Raw genomic sequence first — 19912 nt, 5'->3', positions numbered from 1 at the left:
ATGGGGAAGAGGTTTTTGCTGTAGGGTGCGTGTGCTCGCCAGAGAGACAGAGACAGAAAGCAAGAAATCACCCCCCCGGGGGGATGGCCATGCTGCGATCCCTTCTCTTCCATTCTCCTCTCGGGGTCTTGGGCACGCACATACATGCACCCGGCCTGAGCTTAAGTCACCAGGTCCAGGACTCGAAATGCGGTCGACTACATGGGAGTCCAGTGACATTGCCATTAGGCCAACTGCTGGTCCCCAGTCTTTTTTTTTTTTTTTTTTAATTTTTGTAAAGTTTTGCTACATGGAGCATGTGCTCACCAGAGAGAGACAGAAAGACAGACAGACAGAGACAGACAGGGAGAAAGTTTAGGGCCAGCTCGTTACATGGTGGTTTGATCCCACATGGCTGGCTGCATTGAGTCCTGACATGGTGGCTTGAAAAAAACACCAGGTACAAATGCGTGCATGTCCAAAATCTTGAGGGAGAGGTGGAGGAGAAGGGATTGTAGCATGGCTATGCCCCACTGGGGGTGCTTTCTTATTACTTCCATCTCTTTTTCTCTCTAGCAATTGCACATGCCCTCTAGCAAAAATTTTTACAATTGTTTATTGCATCCATAAGTGAATTAGAGAAAAAGGATAGCACCTGCAACAGGGTCTAGCCCAGCCTTCGGCTAGCGCTGGATCATGGGCAGACGTGTGCTTGGAGTACTCAGGTCCTCTGGACTTGGACTGGAACCTTTCCATGTGGGATTGCCTCACAGAGCATCATGTTAACAGTGTGCCTGGTCCCTCAATTTTTGTACATTTAAAATGAGAATATTAATGCTTACCTTGTAGTATTTTTTGCAAGACTTTAATTAGAGGGTAAGTAGGAGTCTGGCTGGAATGTTTTACGTCCTCACTGAGTACTTATTTCTTTTCTGTATCTCAAGTTGATCCATGAAAGTTTTTGCTTTTTTAAAAAAATTTTTGCATTTTTGGTACATATTTATATATGCCGTTCCTTTTTGGTTTTTTTGAGAGAGATTTTTGCTATAGGGCATGTGCGCTTCCTGAGAGACAGAGAGACAGAAACCACCCAGAGAAATCACCTCCCAGAGGGGATGGCCACTCTACAATCCCTTCTTCTCCATTCTCCTCTCAAGAATTTTGGCCACACACACCCATGTCCAGTGTGAGTTTTAAGCCACCAGGCCTGGGACTTGAACCACAGTCAACTATGTGGGAGTCCAGAGACATAACCATTACTCTAGGTGCACGTCCCTATATATGCTATTCTTACTTTCCATTTAACTGTAAATTTCTTTCTTTTTTTTTTTTTTTGGAGAGATTTTCACTATAGGGCGCATGCGCTCACCAGACAGAGAGAGAGAGAGACATAGAGACAGAAAGCGAGAAATCACCCCCCGGGGGGATGGTCATGCCGCAATCCCTTCTCCTCCATTCTCCTCTCGGGATCTTGGGCACGCATGCACGTGCGCCTGGCGTGATTTTTTTTAAGCCACCGGGTCCGGGACGTGAACCGCGGTCGACTACGTGGGAGTCCAGCGACATAGCCATTATGCTAACTGCTGGTTCCCTGTAAATTTCATTTGAGGACAAATACCATTCTCTATAGCATATGTTCTTATAATACCTTGTACCTGATAAGTGCACACTGTTTTACTTTTATATTTATTTATGTGACTTTTGGGTAGCATTTCTCCCTGTTTGGTCTGTAAACTCTATGAAGGCTAAGATATTGTTTGGCTTTGCTCAGTTATGTATATTTAAGGGCTAGACTAGTGCCTGACATGTAAAATGTGTTCTATAAATATTTGTAGAATGAATGAATGAATGATTATTAAATTAAATATGATAGCTTCTAAATAAATACTTGTTCTGGGAAGGATGAAACTACCTATCATATTTCTTCTAGACTTAGCCTGAAGTTTTGTTAGAATAGTATTAAAAGTTTGCAGAATTTTAGCTAAGACCTTGGATCTTTAAATAATAGGGTATGTGGCAATAAAAAAATTCAGAATACCTTGAAGTGATTCAGTGTTGTTTTAGTGGGAAGTCTATACTGTTCATTTTGAATATGTTGTAAAGAACTCCGTTAAGTGTGAATCACTAGTTTTAGCTGAGATTTGTAAGTATTAACATCTGTATAATAATTTAAAAGTTAGACTTGAAGGACAAAGCTGTTAAACATTGCTTGCTTGTTTGTTTGTTTCTTTTTTTTTTTTTTTTTTTTGCAAACTTGATAAAACTCCAGTTCTTTCAGAAGGAAGCTTTTGGGGATGTGTGAGAACTGGATGTGTCCTGTCTTAACAGTGCCCATCTAGATTGTTGAACTCTTCATAAATTCTTCCTTCTTTGTCCAAATGCTGTTTGTCTTTCATTCATTCATTCATCCAAATGCTAACTCTCTTCAATCTCCAGGATTTTGGCACATTGCTAATTCATGTCTTGGAGCTGAATCATTTCATGTATTTGCATCCTGATTTTCACCTTTCCTCTAAACAAGTTATAATTTCATTTTGAAGTAATCTCACTGGATATTGGCAGGGGAAGGTCAATATGTTCTTCTGACGTGGCTTATCCAACTGAACACACACACACACACACACACACACACACAAAGGAGGGGGAAATATTATATATATCAATAAATTTATTTAGAGAGATTTTTGCTGTATTGATCAAATTAAATTTCTATAGCTAGTAGGATCACGGATGAGTTTCTGGGACTTGAATCACTGCATCCAAGGTAATGTTTACTGGGCAATCCCAATTATGCCACAAGCCAAATGACTTGCAGCATTTCCCATCTTTATACTTTATTCATTTCCACCTCTGCCTAAGTCATCTGCTTTTCATGGACCACCGTTGCACAGCCAGTGATGGAAGGAGCTCCTGAAAGTGAGGTCACAACATCTTCAGTAGACTCATTGGCTACACCATCTTTGCCTGCAGTCACATTGCCCAGGTCTCCAACATGCAACTCTTGATCATTTGGCCCACCATGTTTTTCAGATTCAGGATTAAAGGGAGGACCAACACTGGTACAGCCCGTGTATTATCTCCAAATTGATGGATATGGAATCTTTGCTGGCCTTCAGCCCCATGATGCATCCAGTTACTAAAACTGACCCTTTCTCCTGCTCAAAGTGGATGGTGCTCTGCACTGGGCCATCATCCTTTAGCATGCACACTGCCTTTGATGCCATAACTTGTGGGGGTCATGCTCCAGTCTGGGCTCCTAGGGTGCCAACAGCAGGCAGGTTTGCTGCAGGAGACAGGCACGTTGCCTGGAGTGTTTTTTAAGCTGCCAGGTCTGGGATTGAAACTAGTTTGAGCCATATGGAATCCATCTCCTGTAACTGGTGTGCTGTGGGGCTGGTCCCTGTTAATTTTTATAGGCTTTTGCTATAAGGTGTGTGTGTTCACTGGAGAGAGAGAGACAGAGAAAGGGAAAGTGAGAAATCACTTCCTGGGGAAAGGGCCACACAGCCATCCCTTCTCCATTCTACTTGTGGAATTTTGGGCACACAAGACACACGAACCTTGTGTGCTTTTCAAACTACCACATTCTGGTCTTGAAGGAGGCTGGTCATGTGGGTATCTAGTACCATAACCACCACGCCACCTGCTAGCCCTAATTTTTTTAAGATGACATTAAACATTTTTCATATTCCAGGCATTGGGTGAAACATTTTATGTATTATGCTATTTCATGGAATCCTTGAGATGCCATTGTGACAGAGATACTAGTCTTAACTCTTTTTTTTTTTTTGGAGAGGTTTTCGCTATAGGGCGCGTGCGCTCGCCAGACAGACAGAGAGAGACATAGAGGCAGAAAGCAAGAAATCATCCCCCGGGGGGGGATGGTCACGCTGCAATCCCTTCTCCTCCACTCTCCTCTCGGGATCTTGGGCACGCATGCACATGCGCCCGGCATGAGTTTTAAGCCACCGGGTACGGGACGCGAACCACGGTTGACTACGTGGGAGTCCAGCGACATAGCCATTACGCTAACTGCTGGTTCCCATTAACTCTTTTTATAAAGGATACTAAGATTCAGTGGTACTTTTTTCCTTCTTTTTTTGGTAAGATTTATTTAATTTCATTTATTACTATTTTAAAATTTGACCAGACAGAGAGAGAGAGGGAGAGGATAGGGAAAGGGAGAAAGCTAGCCACCAGGTCTAGGACTGGAACTGCGATTGGCCATATGGGAATCCAGTGCCTTTACCCACTATGCCACCTGCTGGCCCCTAGTGGTGCTTTTTAATAGTAATTTTGCAACTAGTTTATTAGTCACTCAGTGTGTTTCAGACACTCTTCTGTGTGTTTTTATTTTTATTCACTTTCTTATTTCTTACCTCCACTCTGAGGTAGGTACCGTTATTATGCCCTGATTTCCATATGAAAACAAAACGGGGCATAGAGCTTCTCCAAGTTTTCCCAGCAAGGTAGTGGCAAAGTCATTTGAAATCCAGCAGTCTGACTCTGTAGCTCTGTGGTCTTAACCGTCAAACTGCAACACCCCAGACTGCACAGCTGGTACACATGGGCCTGATGAGACCAAAGCCCCCTGATTTCAAAGTCTAGGTATGCATGGCCCAAAGGATGACCTCAGCAGTATGGAAGAATGCAGAATGGGTTTACTGGGTTTGCATTTTTCCCCAAGTTCCTAGATATGCTGCAAGAAAGCTAATTCATTTGACATCCTAAATGGTTCTGTGATTTTTTATTGTTTTTAATTACAACCGACAGACTTTTGAGATAGTGGATTTAGTTTCCTAACTTAATTTTATTTTACTTATTAAGGCCAACTCTAATTTCCTCATATTTGGTCTGGCTCCTTAAGTGGAATATATGGTTATGTAATACCCATAAGTTTTCTGAAAGGGAAAGTTTCTTTCAGTACAACCAATAGAAAATGTTTGTACTACCCAGTGACATGTTTAGCTAAGCCGTAGGGTACAGCGCAGAACATAGGATATGGTTCAGAAGCAGGCCTAACTGCAGTGGTACACGATGGCATCACCCCTTGAGAGGCTAGAGGTTGCATGGGTTTTGGTTCTGGGCCACCCTGGACATACGTGCAAGGTTGGGAGTGCTTGTAATTCTAGCTAATTGGGAGCCTGGGGTGGGAGGATCATGGCTTGGTGAGACCCTGTTAAAAATACCTCTCTCTTTTTTGTTCCTTTCCTTCTCTATCTCTGTCTCTCTTACAAAGGGGGAAAGGGTGGCAGAAATCCAGATAAAGGCTGTGCTTAGAATTGCATCGATAACTTTCATGTCTTAGGTTGCAGTGATTATTTTTACTAGGAGATAGTGGCTTTGTGGCCGGGAGACCAGCTGCAAAGAAAGAGATTTATTTTGTAAATATCCTGTTTTATTTATTGTTTAAAAATGCTGTTTTGTTTTTAAAGTTGACTTCTTTCTTTCTTTCTTTTTTTTTTTAAGTTGGTTTTTTTTTTTTTTTCTTTTTTTTTTTTTTTTTAAGAGGTTTTTGCTATAGGGTGTGTGCGCTCGCCAGACAGAGAGACAGAGACAGCGAGAAATCACCTTCCATGGGGGATGGCCACGCCACAATCCCTTCTCCTCCATTCTCCTCTCGGGATCTTGGGCACGCATGCACACACGTCGGCGTGAGTTTTAAGTCACCGGGCCCAGGATGCGAACCGCGATCGACTACATGGGATTCCAGCGACATAGCCATTACGCTAACTGCTGGTCCCAAGGTGACTTACTTCTTGAGAGAGCAACACTTTCTCCACCGCAAGAGATACATCCTCAACAAGGTCTTTGCACTGCAGATCTACCCCAGCCTCAGCCAGGCTGGATCACGGTTAGGTGTACACATGTTTGTCACACACAGGGACAACTGCACAGTTGGCCACATGGGATCTAGCTCGTGGAATCACTAGGCCAGAGCTTACCCTACATTCTCAGTGTTTAAGACGATATAAATACAATTGGAATTATTCTGTCATTCCAGCCCAAACTTTGTTGTCTGTATTTCTAGAAAAAAATGCTGGAATGAAGTGATAATGTGGCCCAGAGATCCCCAAATACAGACCTATGAAAAAGTTGTTACTGGTACTGGGCAAAGTGAAAATATAAGAGAAAAAAATGTCCAGGGAGATAGTACATGACTTTGTGTGTGCACGTGCGTGTATGTGTTTATGCGTGCATATATGTGTATGTATAGTGTTGTGTGCCCCCCTCCCCCCCCCCAAACCCTCAAGACACTTTTCTGAGCCAGGAAGCCATGAGTTCTGTTCATCATTTGGAAAAAAAAAAGTTAGTTAGTTAATCATTTTTGGAGAAGTTTTTGCTATAGGCCATGTATACTTGCCAAAGGGAGGGTGGCCATGCTATAGTCCCTTCTCCTCCGTCCTCCTCTTTTTTTTTTTTTTTTGGAGAGATTTTCACTATAGGGCGCGTGCGCTCGCCAGACAGACAGAGAGAGACAGAGAGACAGAAAGTGAGAAATCACCCTACAGGGGGGATGGTCACATCGCAATCCCTTCTCCATTCTCCTCTCAGGATCTTGAGCACGCATGCACATGCTCCCGGCATGAGTTTAAGCCACTGGGTCTGGGACTCGAACCGTGGTCGACTACATGGAAAGCCAGGGACATAGCCATTACGCTAACTGCTGGTCCTTCCTCCGTCCTCCTCTTGAGATCTTGAGCATGCACACACAACGCACCTGGCGTGGGTTTAAGCCACTGGGTCTGGGACTCGAACCGTGGTCGACTACATGGAAAGCCAGGGACATAGCCATTACGCTAACTGCTGGTCCTTCCTCCGTCCTCCTCTTGAGATCTTGAGCATGCACACACAACGCACCTGGCGTGGGTTTAAGCCACTGGGTCTGGGACTCGAACCGTGGTCGACTACATGGAAAGCCAGGGACATAGCCATTACGCTAACTGCTGGTCCTTCCTCCGTCCTCCTCTTGAGATCTTGAGCATGCACACACAACGCACCTGGCGTGGGTTTAAGCCACTGGGTCTGAGACTCGAACCGCGGTTGGCTACAAGGGAGTCCAGCGATGTAGCCCTTACGCCAATAGCTCGTCCCAAAAATTAATTTATTCAGTGAGACAGAGAGCCAGATGAAGAGATATGCATTCCCAGTAGTATAACACCACGATCTACCCCTGGCCTGTGTGCCTGATATCTCAGAGAGATCTTGGGTTGCCAAACCAGGACTTTTTGTTTTGCTTTAATTTTTAGTTTATTTCTTTCGTGAGAGAGGGAGGGACAGCACCACTAACGGGGGTATTGTGATCCACCCTACCTTCAACCAGCCCTAATTCATGGGGCAAGTACATACTCTGGGAGGTTTCTGGACCTGGACTGAAAACCTTCCTGTGTGGGATTGCTTCACAGTGTGTCACCATCGAGCCCCTGCCGCCAGGAGAGACAGAGTCAGACAGAAAGCGAGAGATCACCCCCGGGGGTGGGACACACTGCAATCCCTTTTCCTCCATTCTCCTCTTGGGGTTTTGGGCATGCATGCACATGTGCCTGGTGTGAATTTCAAGCCTCCAGTTCTCACGGTCGACCATGTGGGAGTCTAGCAATGTTACCATTATGACATTTGTTGGTCGCAGCCCTCCTTTTCTTTTTCTTCTTTTGCTGTTTAAAAGGTCCTTCCTTTTATGAAATTACAGTAAAAATAAATGGTGACCAGTTTTTATTTTTTAATGACTTTACCTGAAAAAATTTGGCAACTTGCTTTTTTTAATCTTTGTAATTTTACTGATATGTAAAATCCTCAAAAGAGGGACCATTGACATGATGCTGTAGAGTTCTGTTAATTCTTGCAGCCTTATTTTGTTATAGCTCAGCAAGCTCCAAAAATTTCTCATATTTTAAAGGCCCCAGTGCCTACCCTACTGGTATCTCCACCTCTGGAAATAAATGTTAAGTCCTTAGGAACTGATTTAATCATAGAGACATTAACTGTCAGTTATAGACCTCAGTGGATTCTGTCCTGGTATAAGTTTGATGGCACAAAAGTAATTTATACTTATATTTAGGAGGTTTTTCCCAGCATCAGTTTCAAGTCACCAGGTCAGGGACTCGAACTGTAGTGGACTATGTGGGAGTCCAGCAATGTAACCATTATGCCATTTGCTGTTCTCAACTATTCCTTTTACCTGGACTTTTCAGTACTGGCCTTTCTGCCTTTCAGTTGTTATTGACACCTTAGTTTTGTCCATTTATACTTATTTTATCTTTGCTAGCCATTTTGTAAGACATGTTTTGAACCTCTTAAAAAAGTGTGCTAGCAGGGCCAGTGGGTGGCGTGGTGGTTGAGGTGCTGGATTCCTATATGGCCAACTGCAGATCGAATCCCTGACCTAATAGCTTGCCCTCTTTCTCTCTTTGTGCCTCTGGTGAGCTCATGTGCCCTGTAGCAAACTAAAAATAAAAAGTAATGATAAATATAAAGTTAAATGAACAGTTCTTAAAAACTAAATAAATAAAAAGTGTGCCAGAGGCCAGCAGGTAGTGTGCTGCTTAAGGCTCTGGACTCTCACTTGGCTGACCACGGTTCAAGTCCTAGACCTGATGGCTTAAAAATCACGCTGGTATGTGTGCGTGTGTGCCCAAAATTCTGAGAGGAGAATGGACGAGATGGGATTGTGGCCTTGCCCTCCTACTGTCTCTGTGGAGCACATGCGCCTCAAGGCAAAAACCTCAAAAAAAAAAAAAGTATGCTTATCATCAGGAAGGTGTTTTCCAAGCTTCCTAATAGATTAGCCAGAGTTCTAAAAGCAGCCAACCCTATATTTATTTATTTATAGCCAAAGCCGACAAGGAACACTTTCTCTGTTGTGGATGTTTCTAGGGACCTTTCTTAGCTTGGAAACTGAAAGTTTTGACTTCTGGCTTTAAATAAACTGAGAGAGGAACAATTTCAAAGGTGAAGAGGATGAAAGAAGGATTTTAATATTCTTGCTTTGAAAACAGTGGTTTTCAACTCTAGCCACACTTGAAATCACCTGAGGTGCATTTATAAAATATAAACTCTTTAGTGGAAACACCACACCACACCACACCACTGTCATCAACCACAAACATGTTTGAACCCACTGCTTCAAATACAGTAATAAAGTAATTGGAATAGGCAAATATTTAGTACTTATTTTTGTTAACATGTAGGTTTGGGGTTAGTTTTTTACTTGCTTTTTTATATCGAAGTAACTAGTGTAATTAACATGTTATATTTGGCTTCAGTTTATAGCCCACAAAGCCTAATTTTATTGTTTGATTCATTATAAAGCTTATAGTTGTCTCCTTGTTTTCATGAAATATTGTTGGTTATAACTGTGATTTATTTGTGTGTCAAAAACAATTCCTAATGGGAGCATAATTCCGCTAATAGATTCTTTTTAGGTTTTCTGAAATATGTGCTACGATAAGGGAATGCTGCTTCTATCTGTTTAGAGGTAATATTGGCAGTGATTTGGATGGACCACATGAACAGGTGCTAGTGTATCATGCTCTAGTCTTTGGAAGAAAGGTCTACTTAATATTTTAGTACTAAGCATATCCTTCGAACTTTGAGATATTATTCTTACTTTTCTCTGGATACAGACTTAGTGTGTTATGGAAGTAAAATTCTCTCTGATTTTGTTCAATTTTGTGGAGGGTCGCTGTCTAGGAACTGATAGGATAGATGGATGGAAATTTTGTACACTTCTTGGGAAAGATCTAAGAGATGGGGCCAGTGACCACATTTACATGCTCATTATGTGCTGGTTCCTTGATTTTTTATTTTTGGCGAGAATTAGTGAAATGGAAGTGAAAGAGCCAAGTGAATAATATCTTAGAACATTTTCAGGTAAAAAGTATTGTTAATTTAGGATAGATTATAAATATGATTTATAAATATTATCAAATAATGTTATAAGTAGTATTCACTCATAACTGCAGTAAAGTTATAGCTTTAACTTCCAGTGCAAATATATGAACGTTTTATAGAAATATTTATTCATTGTGTTTCATTTTGATAGTCTGTGTGTAAATTATGTTACCAGTTTACTCTTTTTTTTAAAATATCAGTATGTATAGGTCTATTTTTCTGTTACATGTCACACTTGTAGATTTAAAAATTAGTTGGTAAGTTTTACACCTTAGATGGCAAAGTAGCTATTTTCCCCAGCTTACTGATGAAAATTGATAAGTGGGTTCCGGGAGGCAAAGATATAAGGGGCATTATGGAGGAAAATGACTAATACTAAAAAGGAGAGCAAAAGACAGTTGCTGGTCACGACATTCTTCTAGGTGGTCACTACATTCTTTTCTTGACTGAGCAACAGTCAAGAAATCATCTTAGTTTTTTTTTTTGGAGAGGTTTTTGCTATAGGGTGCGTGTGCTTGCCAGACAGACAGAGAGAGAGAGAGACAGAGAGACAGAAAGCGGGAACCCCCCCCCCCCAGGGGGAATGGCCACGCCTCAATCCCTTCTCCTCCGTTCTTCTCTCAGGATCTTCTGCATGCACGCACACGCGCCCGGCCACCGGGTCTGGGATGTGAACCACGGTTGACTACATGGGAGTCCAGCGATATAGCCATTACGCTTACCTGCTGGTCCCGAAATCATCTTCGTTTTAAAGGCTCTGCCAGAGCGTTGGGATCTGACCTTGTGTGAGCTCATCAAGCTGAGCTAACTGGAACAGTCATTCTCCCCTTCACACATACACTAATATTGGGTGGATGAATTGTGCTAGTGACCTTCATGGAGTTACATAACCACTTATTGACTCCTCGCTGTTAGTGGTTGTTATTCTGTGGGATCTCTCTCCTGGGAGCAGGGATGGCCTGTGCAGGCCAGGGAATTCCATTGGAAGATAGATGACAGCATCCTCTGCCTGGTCTGTGCTGGGATTCTAAGATATCTTTTAGTTCTTCTAATTTACTTTTATTTTAAAATGTCTATAATTTTTTTCTTCAATTTTGTTACTTCAGACATGTTTATATTTCCAGGTAACTTGGATTTGGGAGGTGGGTAGTTGAGAGTTACTAAAATCTAATGTTAATGCATTGTGGTCAGAGTATACTGCCTATATGATAGCTTCTTTTTGTCATTTGTGATTTTTTTTTTAATGGCTTAGTACCTGATCCTTTTTATACATATTTACGTAAATAGATTACTTGTGTATATTTCTGATACTGTTTCCATAGGTACTAAACTTTTCTTATGTTTCTTTGAAATCTTCTGGATTGCTGAGTCTGATCCTTGGCCTGTCTACCTTTTCACATCCGTCTGGATGGGTGAAAGCAGCAGGTTGGGAGAAGCATAGCCATGTGGGTCTGTCTGAGGGTTAGGCGTCATAGGAAGAGCCCCTTTCTTGAACTGTTAATAATTAGGTCATCCTTCAACATGAATGAAATGGGTTTTGGTAAGTCTTGACTCTTAATTGTCTAATTTAATGAAGGGGAGATTATTTTAGAATAATTTAATCTGTGATAAAGGATAAAGCATAGCTTTTGCTTTGTGTTAATCTGGGGAATGAACTGAAGAGATGGAAAAGGGGTTCAGTCTCACACTTTATGAATGAGGGACATGTTGGAGATTAATTTGTTGATTTCTTTCTGCTTTCATTCTCCTTTGTATACCCTATTTTGCTTAGAATACAATATTATTCTGGCCTGTCACTGTGTTTGAATATTTAAAGATGGTGATGAATCCAGGCTCTGGAGCCATCTTCCTTGGCTTCAATTCCGTCTCCATTGTTCATTAGCTGTATGACTCTAGGCAACTCCCAGAACCTCTGTCTTGGTTTACTCATCTATTAAACTGGAAACTGTTTAGTGTTGTTGTCAGGATTAAGTGAGCTATAGCTAGCACCCAATAAATGTACCCAATATGTTCAATAAATGTAAGCTATTATTAATCCACTGAACTGGTCGATAGTCTGCTTCACATTTGTCTATGACGTTTATCAGTTTACATAAAGGGTACATTTCAACAGGATAACATTAAAAAAAGGACTAAATGTTAACTGCTTGAATTTTTTGAATAGTTAAATATACAAATATCTTTGCATATTATCGCAATGACCACAAACATGAATTGTCATCATCACTGCTTAAATGATGGTTTACTCTAAGAGGAAAGACTACCATTTATAGATACTTTCATAATTCATATTTATTGACTAAAGGAGTTCTCTGTGCAGGTATCTGGTTTTTAGGTTTTATTAAAGTTACTGTATTAAAAATTGGATTAATTAAAATTTCCTATAAAGAACTTAACCTTTAACTGATGTTACATTAATAAGCTTTTTCTTGTTCCCATTGCAGTGGCAAAACATGCATTCAGTTTTGACGTATATGGGACCAGGGGGAATGGCCACGCCTCAATCCCTTCTCCTCCGTTCTTCTCTCAGGATCTTCTGCATGCACGCACACGCGCCCGGCCACCGGGTCTGGGATGTGAACCACGGTTGACTACATGGGAGTCCAGCGATATAGCCATTACGCTTACCTGCTGGTCCCGAAATCATCTTCGTTTTAAAGGCTCTGCCAGAGCGTTGGGATCTGACCTTGTGTGAGCTCATCAAGCTGAGCTAACTGGAACAGTCATTCTCCCCTTCACACATACACTAATATTGGGTGGATGAATTGTGCTAGTGACCTTCATGGAGTTACATAACCACTTATTGACTCCTCGCTGTTAGTGGTTGTTATTCTGTGGGATCTCTCTCCTGGGAGCAGGGATGGCCTGTGCAGGCCAGGGAATTCCATTGGAAGATAGATGACAGCATCCTCTGCCTGGTCTGTGCTGGGATTCTAAGATATCTTTTAGTTCTTCTAATTTACTTTTATTTTAAAATGTCTATAATTTTTTTCTTCAATTTTGTTACTTCAGACATGTTTATATTTCCAGGTAACTTGGATTTGGGAGGTGGGTAGTTGAGAGTTACTAAAATCTAATGTTAATGCATTGTGGTCAGAGTATACTGCCTATATGATAGCTTCTTTTTGTCATTTGTGATTTTTTTTTTAATGGCTTAGTACCTGATCCTTTTTATACATATTTACGTAAATAGATTACTTGTGTATATTTCTGATACTGTTTCCATAGGTACTAAACTTTTCTTATGTTTCTTTGAAATCTTCTGGATTGCTGAGTCTGATCCTTGGCCTGTCTACCTTTTCACATCCGTCTGGATGGGTGAAAGCAGCAGGTTGGGAGAAGCATAGCCATGTGGGTCTGTCTGAGGGTTAGGCGTCATAGGAAGAGCCCCTTTCTTGAACTGTTAATAATTAGGTCATCCTTCAACATGAATGAAATGGGTTTTGGTAAGTCTTGACTCTTAATTGTCTAATTTAATGAAGGGGAGATTATTTTAGAATAATTTAATCTGTGATAAAGGATAAAGCATAGCTTTTGCTTTGTGTTAATCTGGGGAATGAACTGAAGAGATGGAAAAGGGGTTCAGTCTCACACTTTATGAATGAGGGACATGTTGGAGATTAATTTGTTGATTTCTTTCTGCTTTCATTCTCCTTTGTATACCCTATTTTGCTTAGAATACAATATTATTCTGGCCTGTCACTGTGTTTGAATATTTAAAGATGGTGATGAATCCAGGCTCTGGAGCCATCTTCCTTGGCTTCAATTCCGTCTCCATTGTTCATTAGCTGTATGACTCTAGGCAACTCCCAGAACCTCTGTCTTGGTTTACTCATCTATTAAACTGGAAACTGTTTAGTGTTGTTGTCAGGATTAAGTGAGCTATAGCTAGCACCCAATAAATGTACCCAATATGTTCAATAAATGTAAGCTATTATTAATCCACTGAACTGGTCGATAGTCTGCTTCACATTTGTCTATGACGTTTATCAGTTTACATAAAGGGTACATTTCAACAGGATAACATTAAAAAAAGGACTAAATGTTAACTGCTTGAATTTTTTGAATAGTTAAATATACAAATATCTTTGCATATTATCGCAATGACCACAAACATGAATTGTCATCATCACTGCTTAAATGATGGTTTACTCTAAGAGGAAAGACTACCATTTATAGATACTTTCATAATTCATATTTATTGACTAAAGGAGTTCTCTGTGCAGGTATCTGGTTTTTAGGTTTTATTAAAGTTACTGTATTAAAAATTGGATTAATTAAAATTTCCTATAAAGAACTTAACCTTTAACTGATGTTACATTAATAAGCTTTTTCTTGTTCCCATTGCAGTGGCAAAACATGCATTCAGTTTTGACGTATATGGGACCTGAGTTAGAACTCAGAAGGGTTTTATTAGTTAGTCATGATGAGCCTGTGCATGTAGTTGGCCATTGGATAAAGATATATAGCCATGTTCACAAGCAATTACTTAGTTTTTATTTATTTAAACACTTGATGTAAGCAGCATTTAAAGGAAAAACTTAGTCTGACTAAACTTTGTTTTTATAGTCTGAGGCTGTTTAAAAGCAGATTAAATCTGGGGGCATATGATAAGACATATACCTCATGCCTTAACTTAAACCCCATAGTATTTGATTGTAACATTCAGTAAGCCTTTGAGGGCCTTTAGAGTGGTGAGTCTTGAGAGGGGAAACGTTGGTTAATAATTTTTAAATTCTCAATTTGTTTATGCTACGAGTAGCAATGATACTATATAGCTTCAGAAATACTGACTTCTTCTTGTTTCAATATCTAGTATAGAAAACCTGTGTTTTCAAGGTTTCCTGTTTACTCTCATCTAGGCTTACCCTGACAGTATTTTGTGGGGGAAGGGATTACCAATGAGGCCTTGGGTAGTTGGGTTGGCACTTGGGTCATGGTACATAGGTGGGGAAAGTAGATTATGGAGAAGAGTCATGCAGATCCTGTGAGTAGGAAGCTGGCTTTCACTCCCCTCCACTGGGGTTGCGGATGGCTGTGGGCTATATGTTGTATGCCATTCTTCCCCAAGGAACAGGTGGCCCATGCCATCAAGCTGCTGCAAAGCATTTTCTGGAAGGCTAGCCACTGAGGATGGTTGCAAGTGACTGGTCAAACATGTTAAAAGTTCATCTTGATTAGTATAAAGGGTGTGTGGGGGTGTGATTAGAGACCAGGCAATGGACTCAGCTTTATTCATTGTGGGACTACAATGATAGTCTCTAATTTAAAAATAAAATGGAGAATAATAATGCCACCTGCTTACCTCTAAGAATGTTTTTAAGGATTAATGGGTCAGTCACCTTAGATGAAGGCAGCAGAACCTACCCAGGCCATAATTTTCATTGGTAAGCTCCAGTTTGGGGGGAATAAAACATTGGAAAGAAGATAGGAATGGAGGGGCTGTCTCCTATAGTTAGTATAGTTCAGGTCCAACTGTAGTTCAGGTTCTTTCTAGCTGGGAAATTTATACTAACATAAATGTCTTTTTTTTTTTTTTTCCAAGAGATGACAGCAAGCCAAATGTCTGACCTGCCGTTTGTGGGAAAAGAACAGATGTCTGTTCTGAGAACTTGTTAATAAAGATGTTAGTGGTTTTCTCCTGCTGTAAGGATAAAAAGATGGGTCAAGAGAGTGTAGATTTAAGTGGAATTTGCCCTTTTTTCCCATTATTGGTGTGCTCCTTCTGAGAGTTGGTGTTGTTTCATTTTATAGATTTTTTGCAAGTTTCTTATACAAGGAAACTTCATAGAGATCAAGCCAAAACAAAACAAAAATATAAACACATAAAATTGCTTTAAATACCAAGAATGTCAGCATGAAATTAAAATGAATCAACTGACATTTCTGCTTTGAAATTTTTTAGTTAAACTAATTTAAACCATTTACCTTATAAGGGAAAGTTTGACCTTTTTCAGTGTTTTGGATTTAAGGGTATTGACATTGGGTTGTTTCTGGTTAAAATTTGCTTCCACCCTATAATGGCTCTTGGGATTTTGGTCAACCTTTGGTTGTGGAGTAGTAAATACAGTCAATTGTGTTGGTACAACATGGTTTTCAGATGTTAAGGTCTCTGAAGTAGCAGCTATGGTATCCCTTCCCACCCCTGTATAACTGTTAAAAAGAACACTGTTGTCATGTGAATTCTTATTTATTTTTTTTTAGCTTGCTTTTGAAGTAACTTTCACAGAGAATTCCTGTTACCTAGAAATTGATGACAGACTTACACAATTTCCTTTTTTTTTCTTAGACGTTCCATCCTCAGAGCAGCCTGAACTGTTCCTAAAGAAACTTCAGCAGTGCTGTGTCATTTTTGACTTCATGGACACGCTATCTGATCTTAAAATGAAAGAATACAAGCGCTCCACTCTTAATGAACTGGTGGACTACATTACAATAAGCAGAGGCTGTTTGACAGAGCAGACTTACCCTGAAGTAGTTAGAATGGTGAGTTTCTTTTTTTTCGCCGCGGACACTTTTAAGCATCTTCCATAGCGACTCACAAGTGTATTTATTGCAGTGAGGTCACTGGAGGTCACCTCCACAAATGAGAGCCAACTTCTGAGAGCTAAGTAGTCGTCACGATGCTAGAATTTGAACAGCATGGTTTCATGACAATGAAATCCAGAACTTTTTCAACTACAGCTGTATTGAAGGAATCAGTGACTTCAAAATATGAAGCCAAGATTGCCAGGGTATTATTGGATTTTGGCTTTGGAAAAAGGAAAGACACAGGAGAATCAACAAAAGTTTTAGATCTGTGTTTGAAAAGTATTCAAGCCTGTTGGATGTCTTGTTTTTTTTTTTTTTTTCCTTCTATTCACTGTGGTATGTTAGAAATGGCTTTACACTTAATAACATTGTGATTTATAAAATCTAGTTAAGGCCTCTCTTGGCTTTATAAGTAATCCTTCTCTTTATAATCCCCTTGAAATCATGGGCAGTGCCTTTCATGTGTTTTTGAACAGCATCTTACACTTTGTACGATCATTAGGAGTTATGAGAGAAACACTATTAGCATAATACGAGTAATTATGCTCTTACTGTGTTAACGATTATATTAATTTTTTACAAGCTGAGCTAAAATGTGATTTTCTGTTAGATTCCTGTGATGTCTTCATTGGTATCCGACGAGATCTTGAATGTAGAGACTATATGCTCTTTGGGGTTGGGTGGGAGAGGGAGAACTGGTCTAACTGACTACTGGCTACTGACACATGATCCAAAAAGGTCTTTTTATCATTGGGAATCTTAATGGGGGATCTGGTATTTTTTTTGTGTGTACTAATGAAAACCTGTCTACGTTTTCTGTTTAGCTCTTAACACTTGTATTCAACAAATGCAGAAAAAAGATATTTGTAATAGAGTAAATATGGTTAAAAAGTGATAGTTCAGAGTTGAGAAAGAACTTGAATTTGTCTCAGCTTAAGAAACTATGACTGATATATGAGGTCATTTCAAAACAATGCCCTGCATATTTCTGAGCTCCATATTTGAATGCATATTGAATTTATTGTTAATTTATAGGATTGTACTGCTAGAATGTTTTCATTGTAGGTTAACTAAGATCATTGTGGCTCTTGAGCAGTGCTTCTCAATCAGGAGCCAGGAACTGTTTTGCCTCATATGGGACATTTGACAAAGTTTCTATAGAGACCTTTTTGGTAGTCACAACCAGGTGTGAGGGTGGAGGGTGCAACCAGCACATAATGAATGGGTAGAGGACTGGAATGTTGATGATCATCTTACAGTGCATAAGAGAACCCCACAACAAGCATTTATCTGGCTCCAAATGTTAGTAGTGCTACTGTTGAGAGACCCTGCTCTTGATTTTGCATGCTATCTAAATCTTTTAACCTGAGATTTAGGATTTCTCTAGTCCACTTGCCTTCTGCAGAGCACATAGTCCCTTGATTTTTAACTTACTTGTGGCCCCGGCCAACAGAGGTATCCACTATTTATAACTTTTTTTCTGTATCTTTTCATGCATAGTTCATGAATATAAAACTGTATCTAAGCATATATGTGTAATAATTTTTTTTATAAGCACACAAATGGTGGTATACTATATATATACTTTCTGTACTGTCCTTTTTTCACTTAGCAATATAATATTTGTATGTATCAGTACATATAAAGGTGCCTTATTCTCTTTATAGTTGTGTAAGTATTTCATTGTATGGATATACCATATTTAACCAGAACCATGACTATCCTTGTGTACATATCCATTTGCCCGTGTATAATAAGAACATTTGTATATTTGTCCCTTTATTTGTAAAGATTTTATTAGATTTTTACAGTAGGGTGAGTGTGCTCACCAGAGACACACACACACACAGAGAGAGAGAGAGAGAGAGAGAGAACTCTCAAAAGTGAGAAATCACCCCCCTGGTGGGGGAGAATTGCCACATCACAGTCCCTTCTCCTCCATTCTCCTCTCGGGATTTCGAGCATGCATGCACACTCCCCTGGTGCGAATGTCCAGCCTCAGGATCAGTACTTAAACCTCAGTTGGCCATGTGAGAGTCTAGTGCCTTAATCACTATGCCACCTGCTGGCCCCAAGATTTTATTTTTTAGAGTAGTTTTAGGTTCGTAGCAAAAGAGAGAAAGAGATTTCCCAGATGTCTGTATTCAGACATGCATAGCCTCCCTAATAAACATCCCCCACCAGAGTGGTACATTTATCGCAACTGATGAACCTGCATTAATGTATCGTAATCACCTAGCGTGCATAGTGTAAATTAGGCTTCACTTTTGGTGATGTACATTGTGCGGGGTTAGACAAATGTACAATGACATGGATCCACCATCATCATATCATATAGAATATTCACACTGCCCTAAAAATCCTCTGTGCTCTATCTCTTTATTGCCCTTTACTCCTGACTCCCTGGCACACCCTGATCTTTTTACTGTCCCATAGTTTTGATTTTCCCAGAATGTCATATAGTTGGAATGATATAGTGTGAACCATTGCCAGATTGACTTCTTTTGCTTAGTAATGCACATTTAAGGTTCCTTCATATATTTTACAGCTTGATAAATCACTTCTTTTTGGTGCTGAATAATTTTCTATTGCCTGGATGCACCACAGTATATCCATTCATCTACTGAAGGACATCTTGGTGATTGCATCTAAATTTTGGTAGTTATGAATAAAGCTGCTGCAAATTTTGTGTTAGTTTTTGTGTGGACTTAAGCTTTCAACTCCTTTGCATAAATACCAAGGAGTGCAATTGCTGGATCGTATGCTAAGACTATGTTTAGTTTTCTAAGAAACTGCCAAACTTTTCATCCAAAGAATCTGTACCATTTTGCATTTCCACCAACAATGAACAGTTCTGCTGTTTCACATCCTCACCAAAATTTGGTGTTGGTTTGTTTTTAAATAGCCCTTCTTTTTTCCTTGTTTCTGGACCTACATGTCTTCCCCCCCCCACCTCTTCTTCTATTTCTTATTTTCCTTTAAAGACTGGCTTTCAAGTGCTACCATTGTTTCCTGAAAAAAGCCTATTCTCTCTTTTATCAGCTCCTCTGCTTCTTGACAATCCACTCTTTTGGAAATTTGTTTGTTGCCTTTTTTCCTTTTACACATTTAATCTGATTTTTCTAATTAGTCTGTACTTCTAGGGAGGAATGGAGCCCTGCATATTTCTGTGGCCTCTGTAATGTCTTCTATACCAGATCTACTTGAAATTAGTTGAATGAGTGAATACATTTCTTCTTAAAATGTATGTAGGCATTTGAGGCTCTCAAATTCTGATTAACATATTGGATGTCATTGGATTATGTTCGTTTTTTAAACCTAATATTTAGCATAATTCCCCAAATTTTCTTAAAAACCAGCTTGGTCCCAAATTAGCTGTGTTCTTTGAAGGGGGACCCTCTCTCTTTCTCAGTTTCTCCCTCTTCCCCAGCCAAGGGAAAAAAAAAAAAAAAAAAACCCACAAAAACCAAAAAAAAGAAAAAAAAAAAAAACAAAAAAAAAAACAATCACC

At 39.9% G+C, this 19912-nt stretch overlaps 1 protein-coding gene and 1 pseudogene across 4 annotated transcripts in view; one reads left to right on the top strand and one right to left on the bottom strand.

Annotated features, from left to right (window-relative positions):
• Nucleotides 1–19912, top strand: part of PPP2R5E (protein phosphatase 2 regulatory subunit B'epsilon) — a 170528-nt gene that overhangs the window by 74922 nt on the left and 75694 nt on the right. For 3 of the 4 annotated variants that reach the window (XM_006142387.3, XM_027768148.1, XM_006142390.2), the window contains exon 3: nucleotides 16160–16356. In XM_006142387.3, the coding sequence (XP_006142449.1) occupies nucleotides 16160–16356 (197 nt within the window). Of the gene's footprint in view, nucleotides 1–16159; nucleotides 16405–19912 lie in introns of those variants that run through there. The other variant, XM_027768150.1, reaches the window with a different exon arrangement.
• Nucleotides 2751–3203, bottom strand: LOC102502595 (superoxide dismutase [Cu-Zn] pseudogene; annotated as a pseudogene).

The sequence above is a fragment of the Tupaia chinensis genome, unplaced genomic scaffold, assembly GCF_000334495.1.
Source record: "Tupaia chinensis unplaced genomic scaffold, TupChi_1.0 Scaffold000075_1, whole genome shotgun sequence".
Lineage (NCBI taxonomy): Eukaryota > Metazoa > Chordata > Mammalia > Scandentia > Tupaiidae > Tupaia > Tupaia belangeri.
Note: the sequence above shows the minus strand (reverse complement) of the source record. Positions and strands in the feature narration are given on the sequence as shown.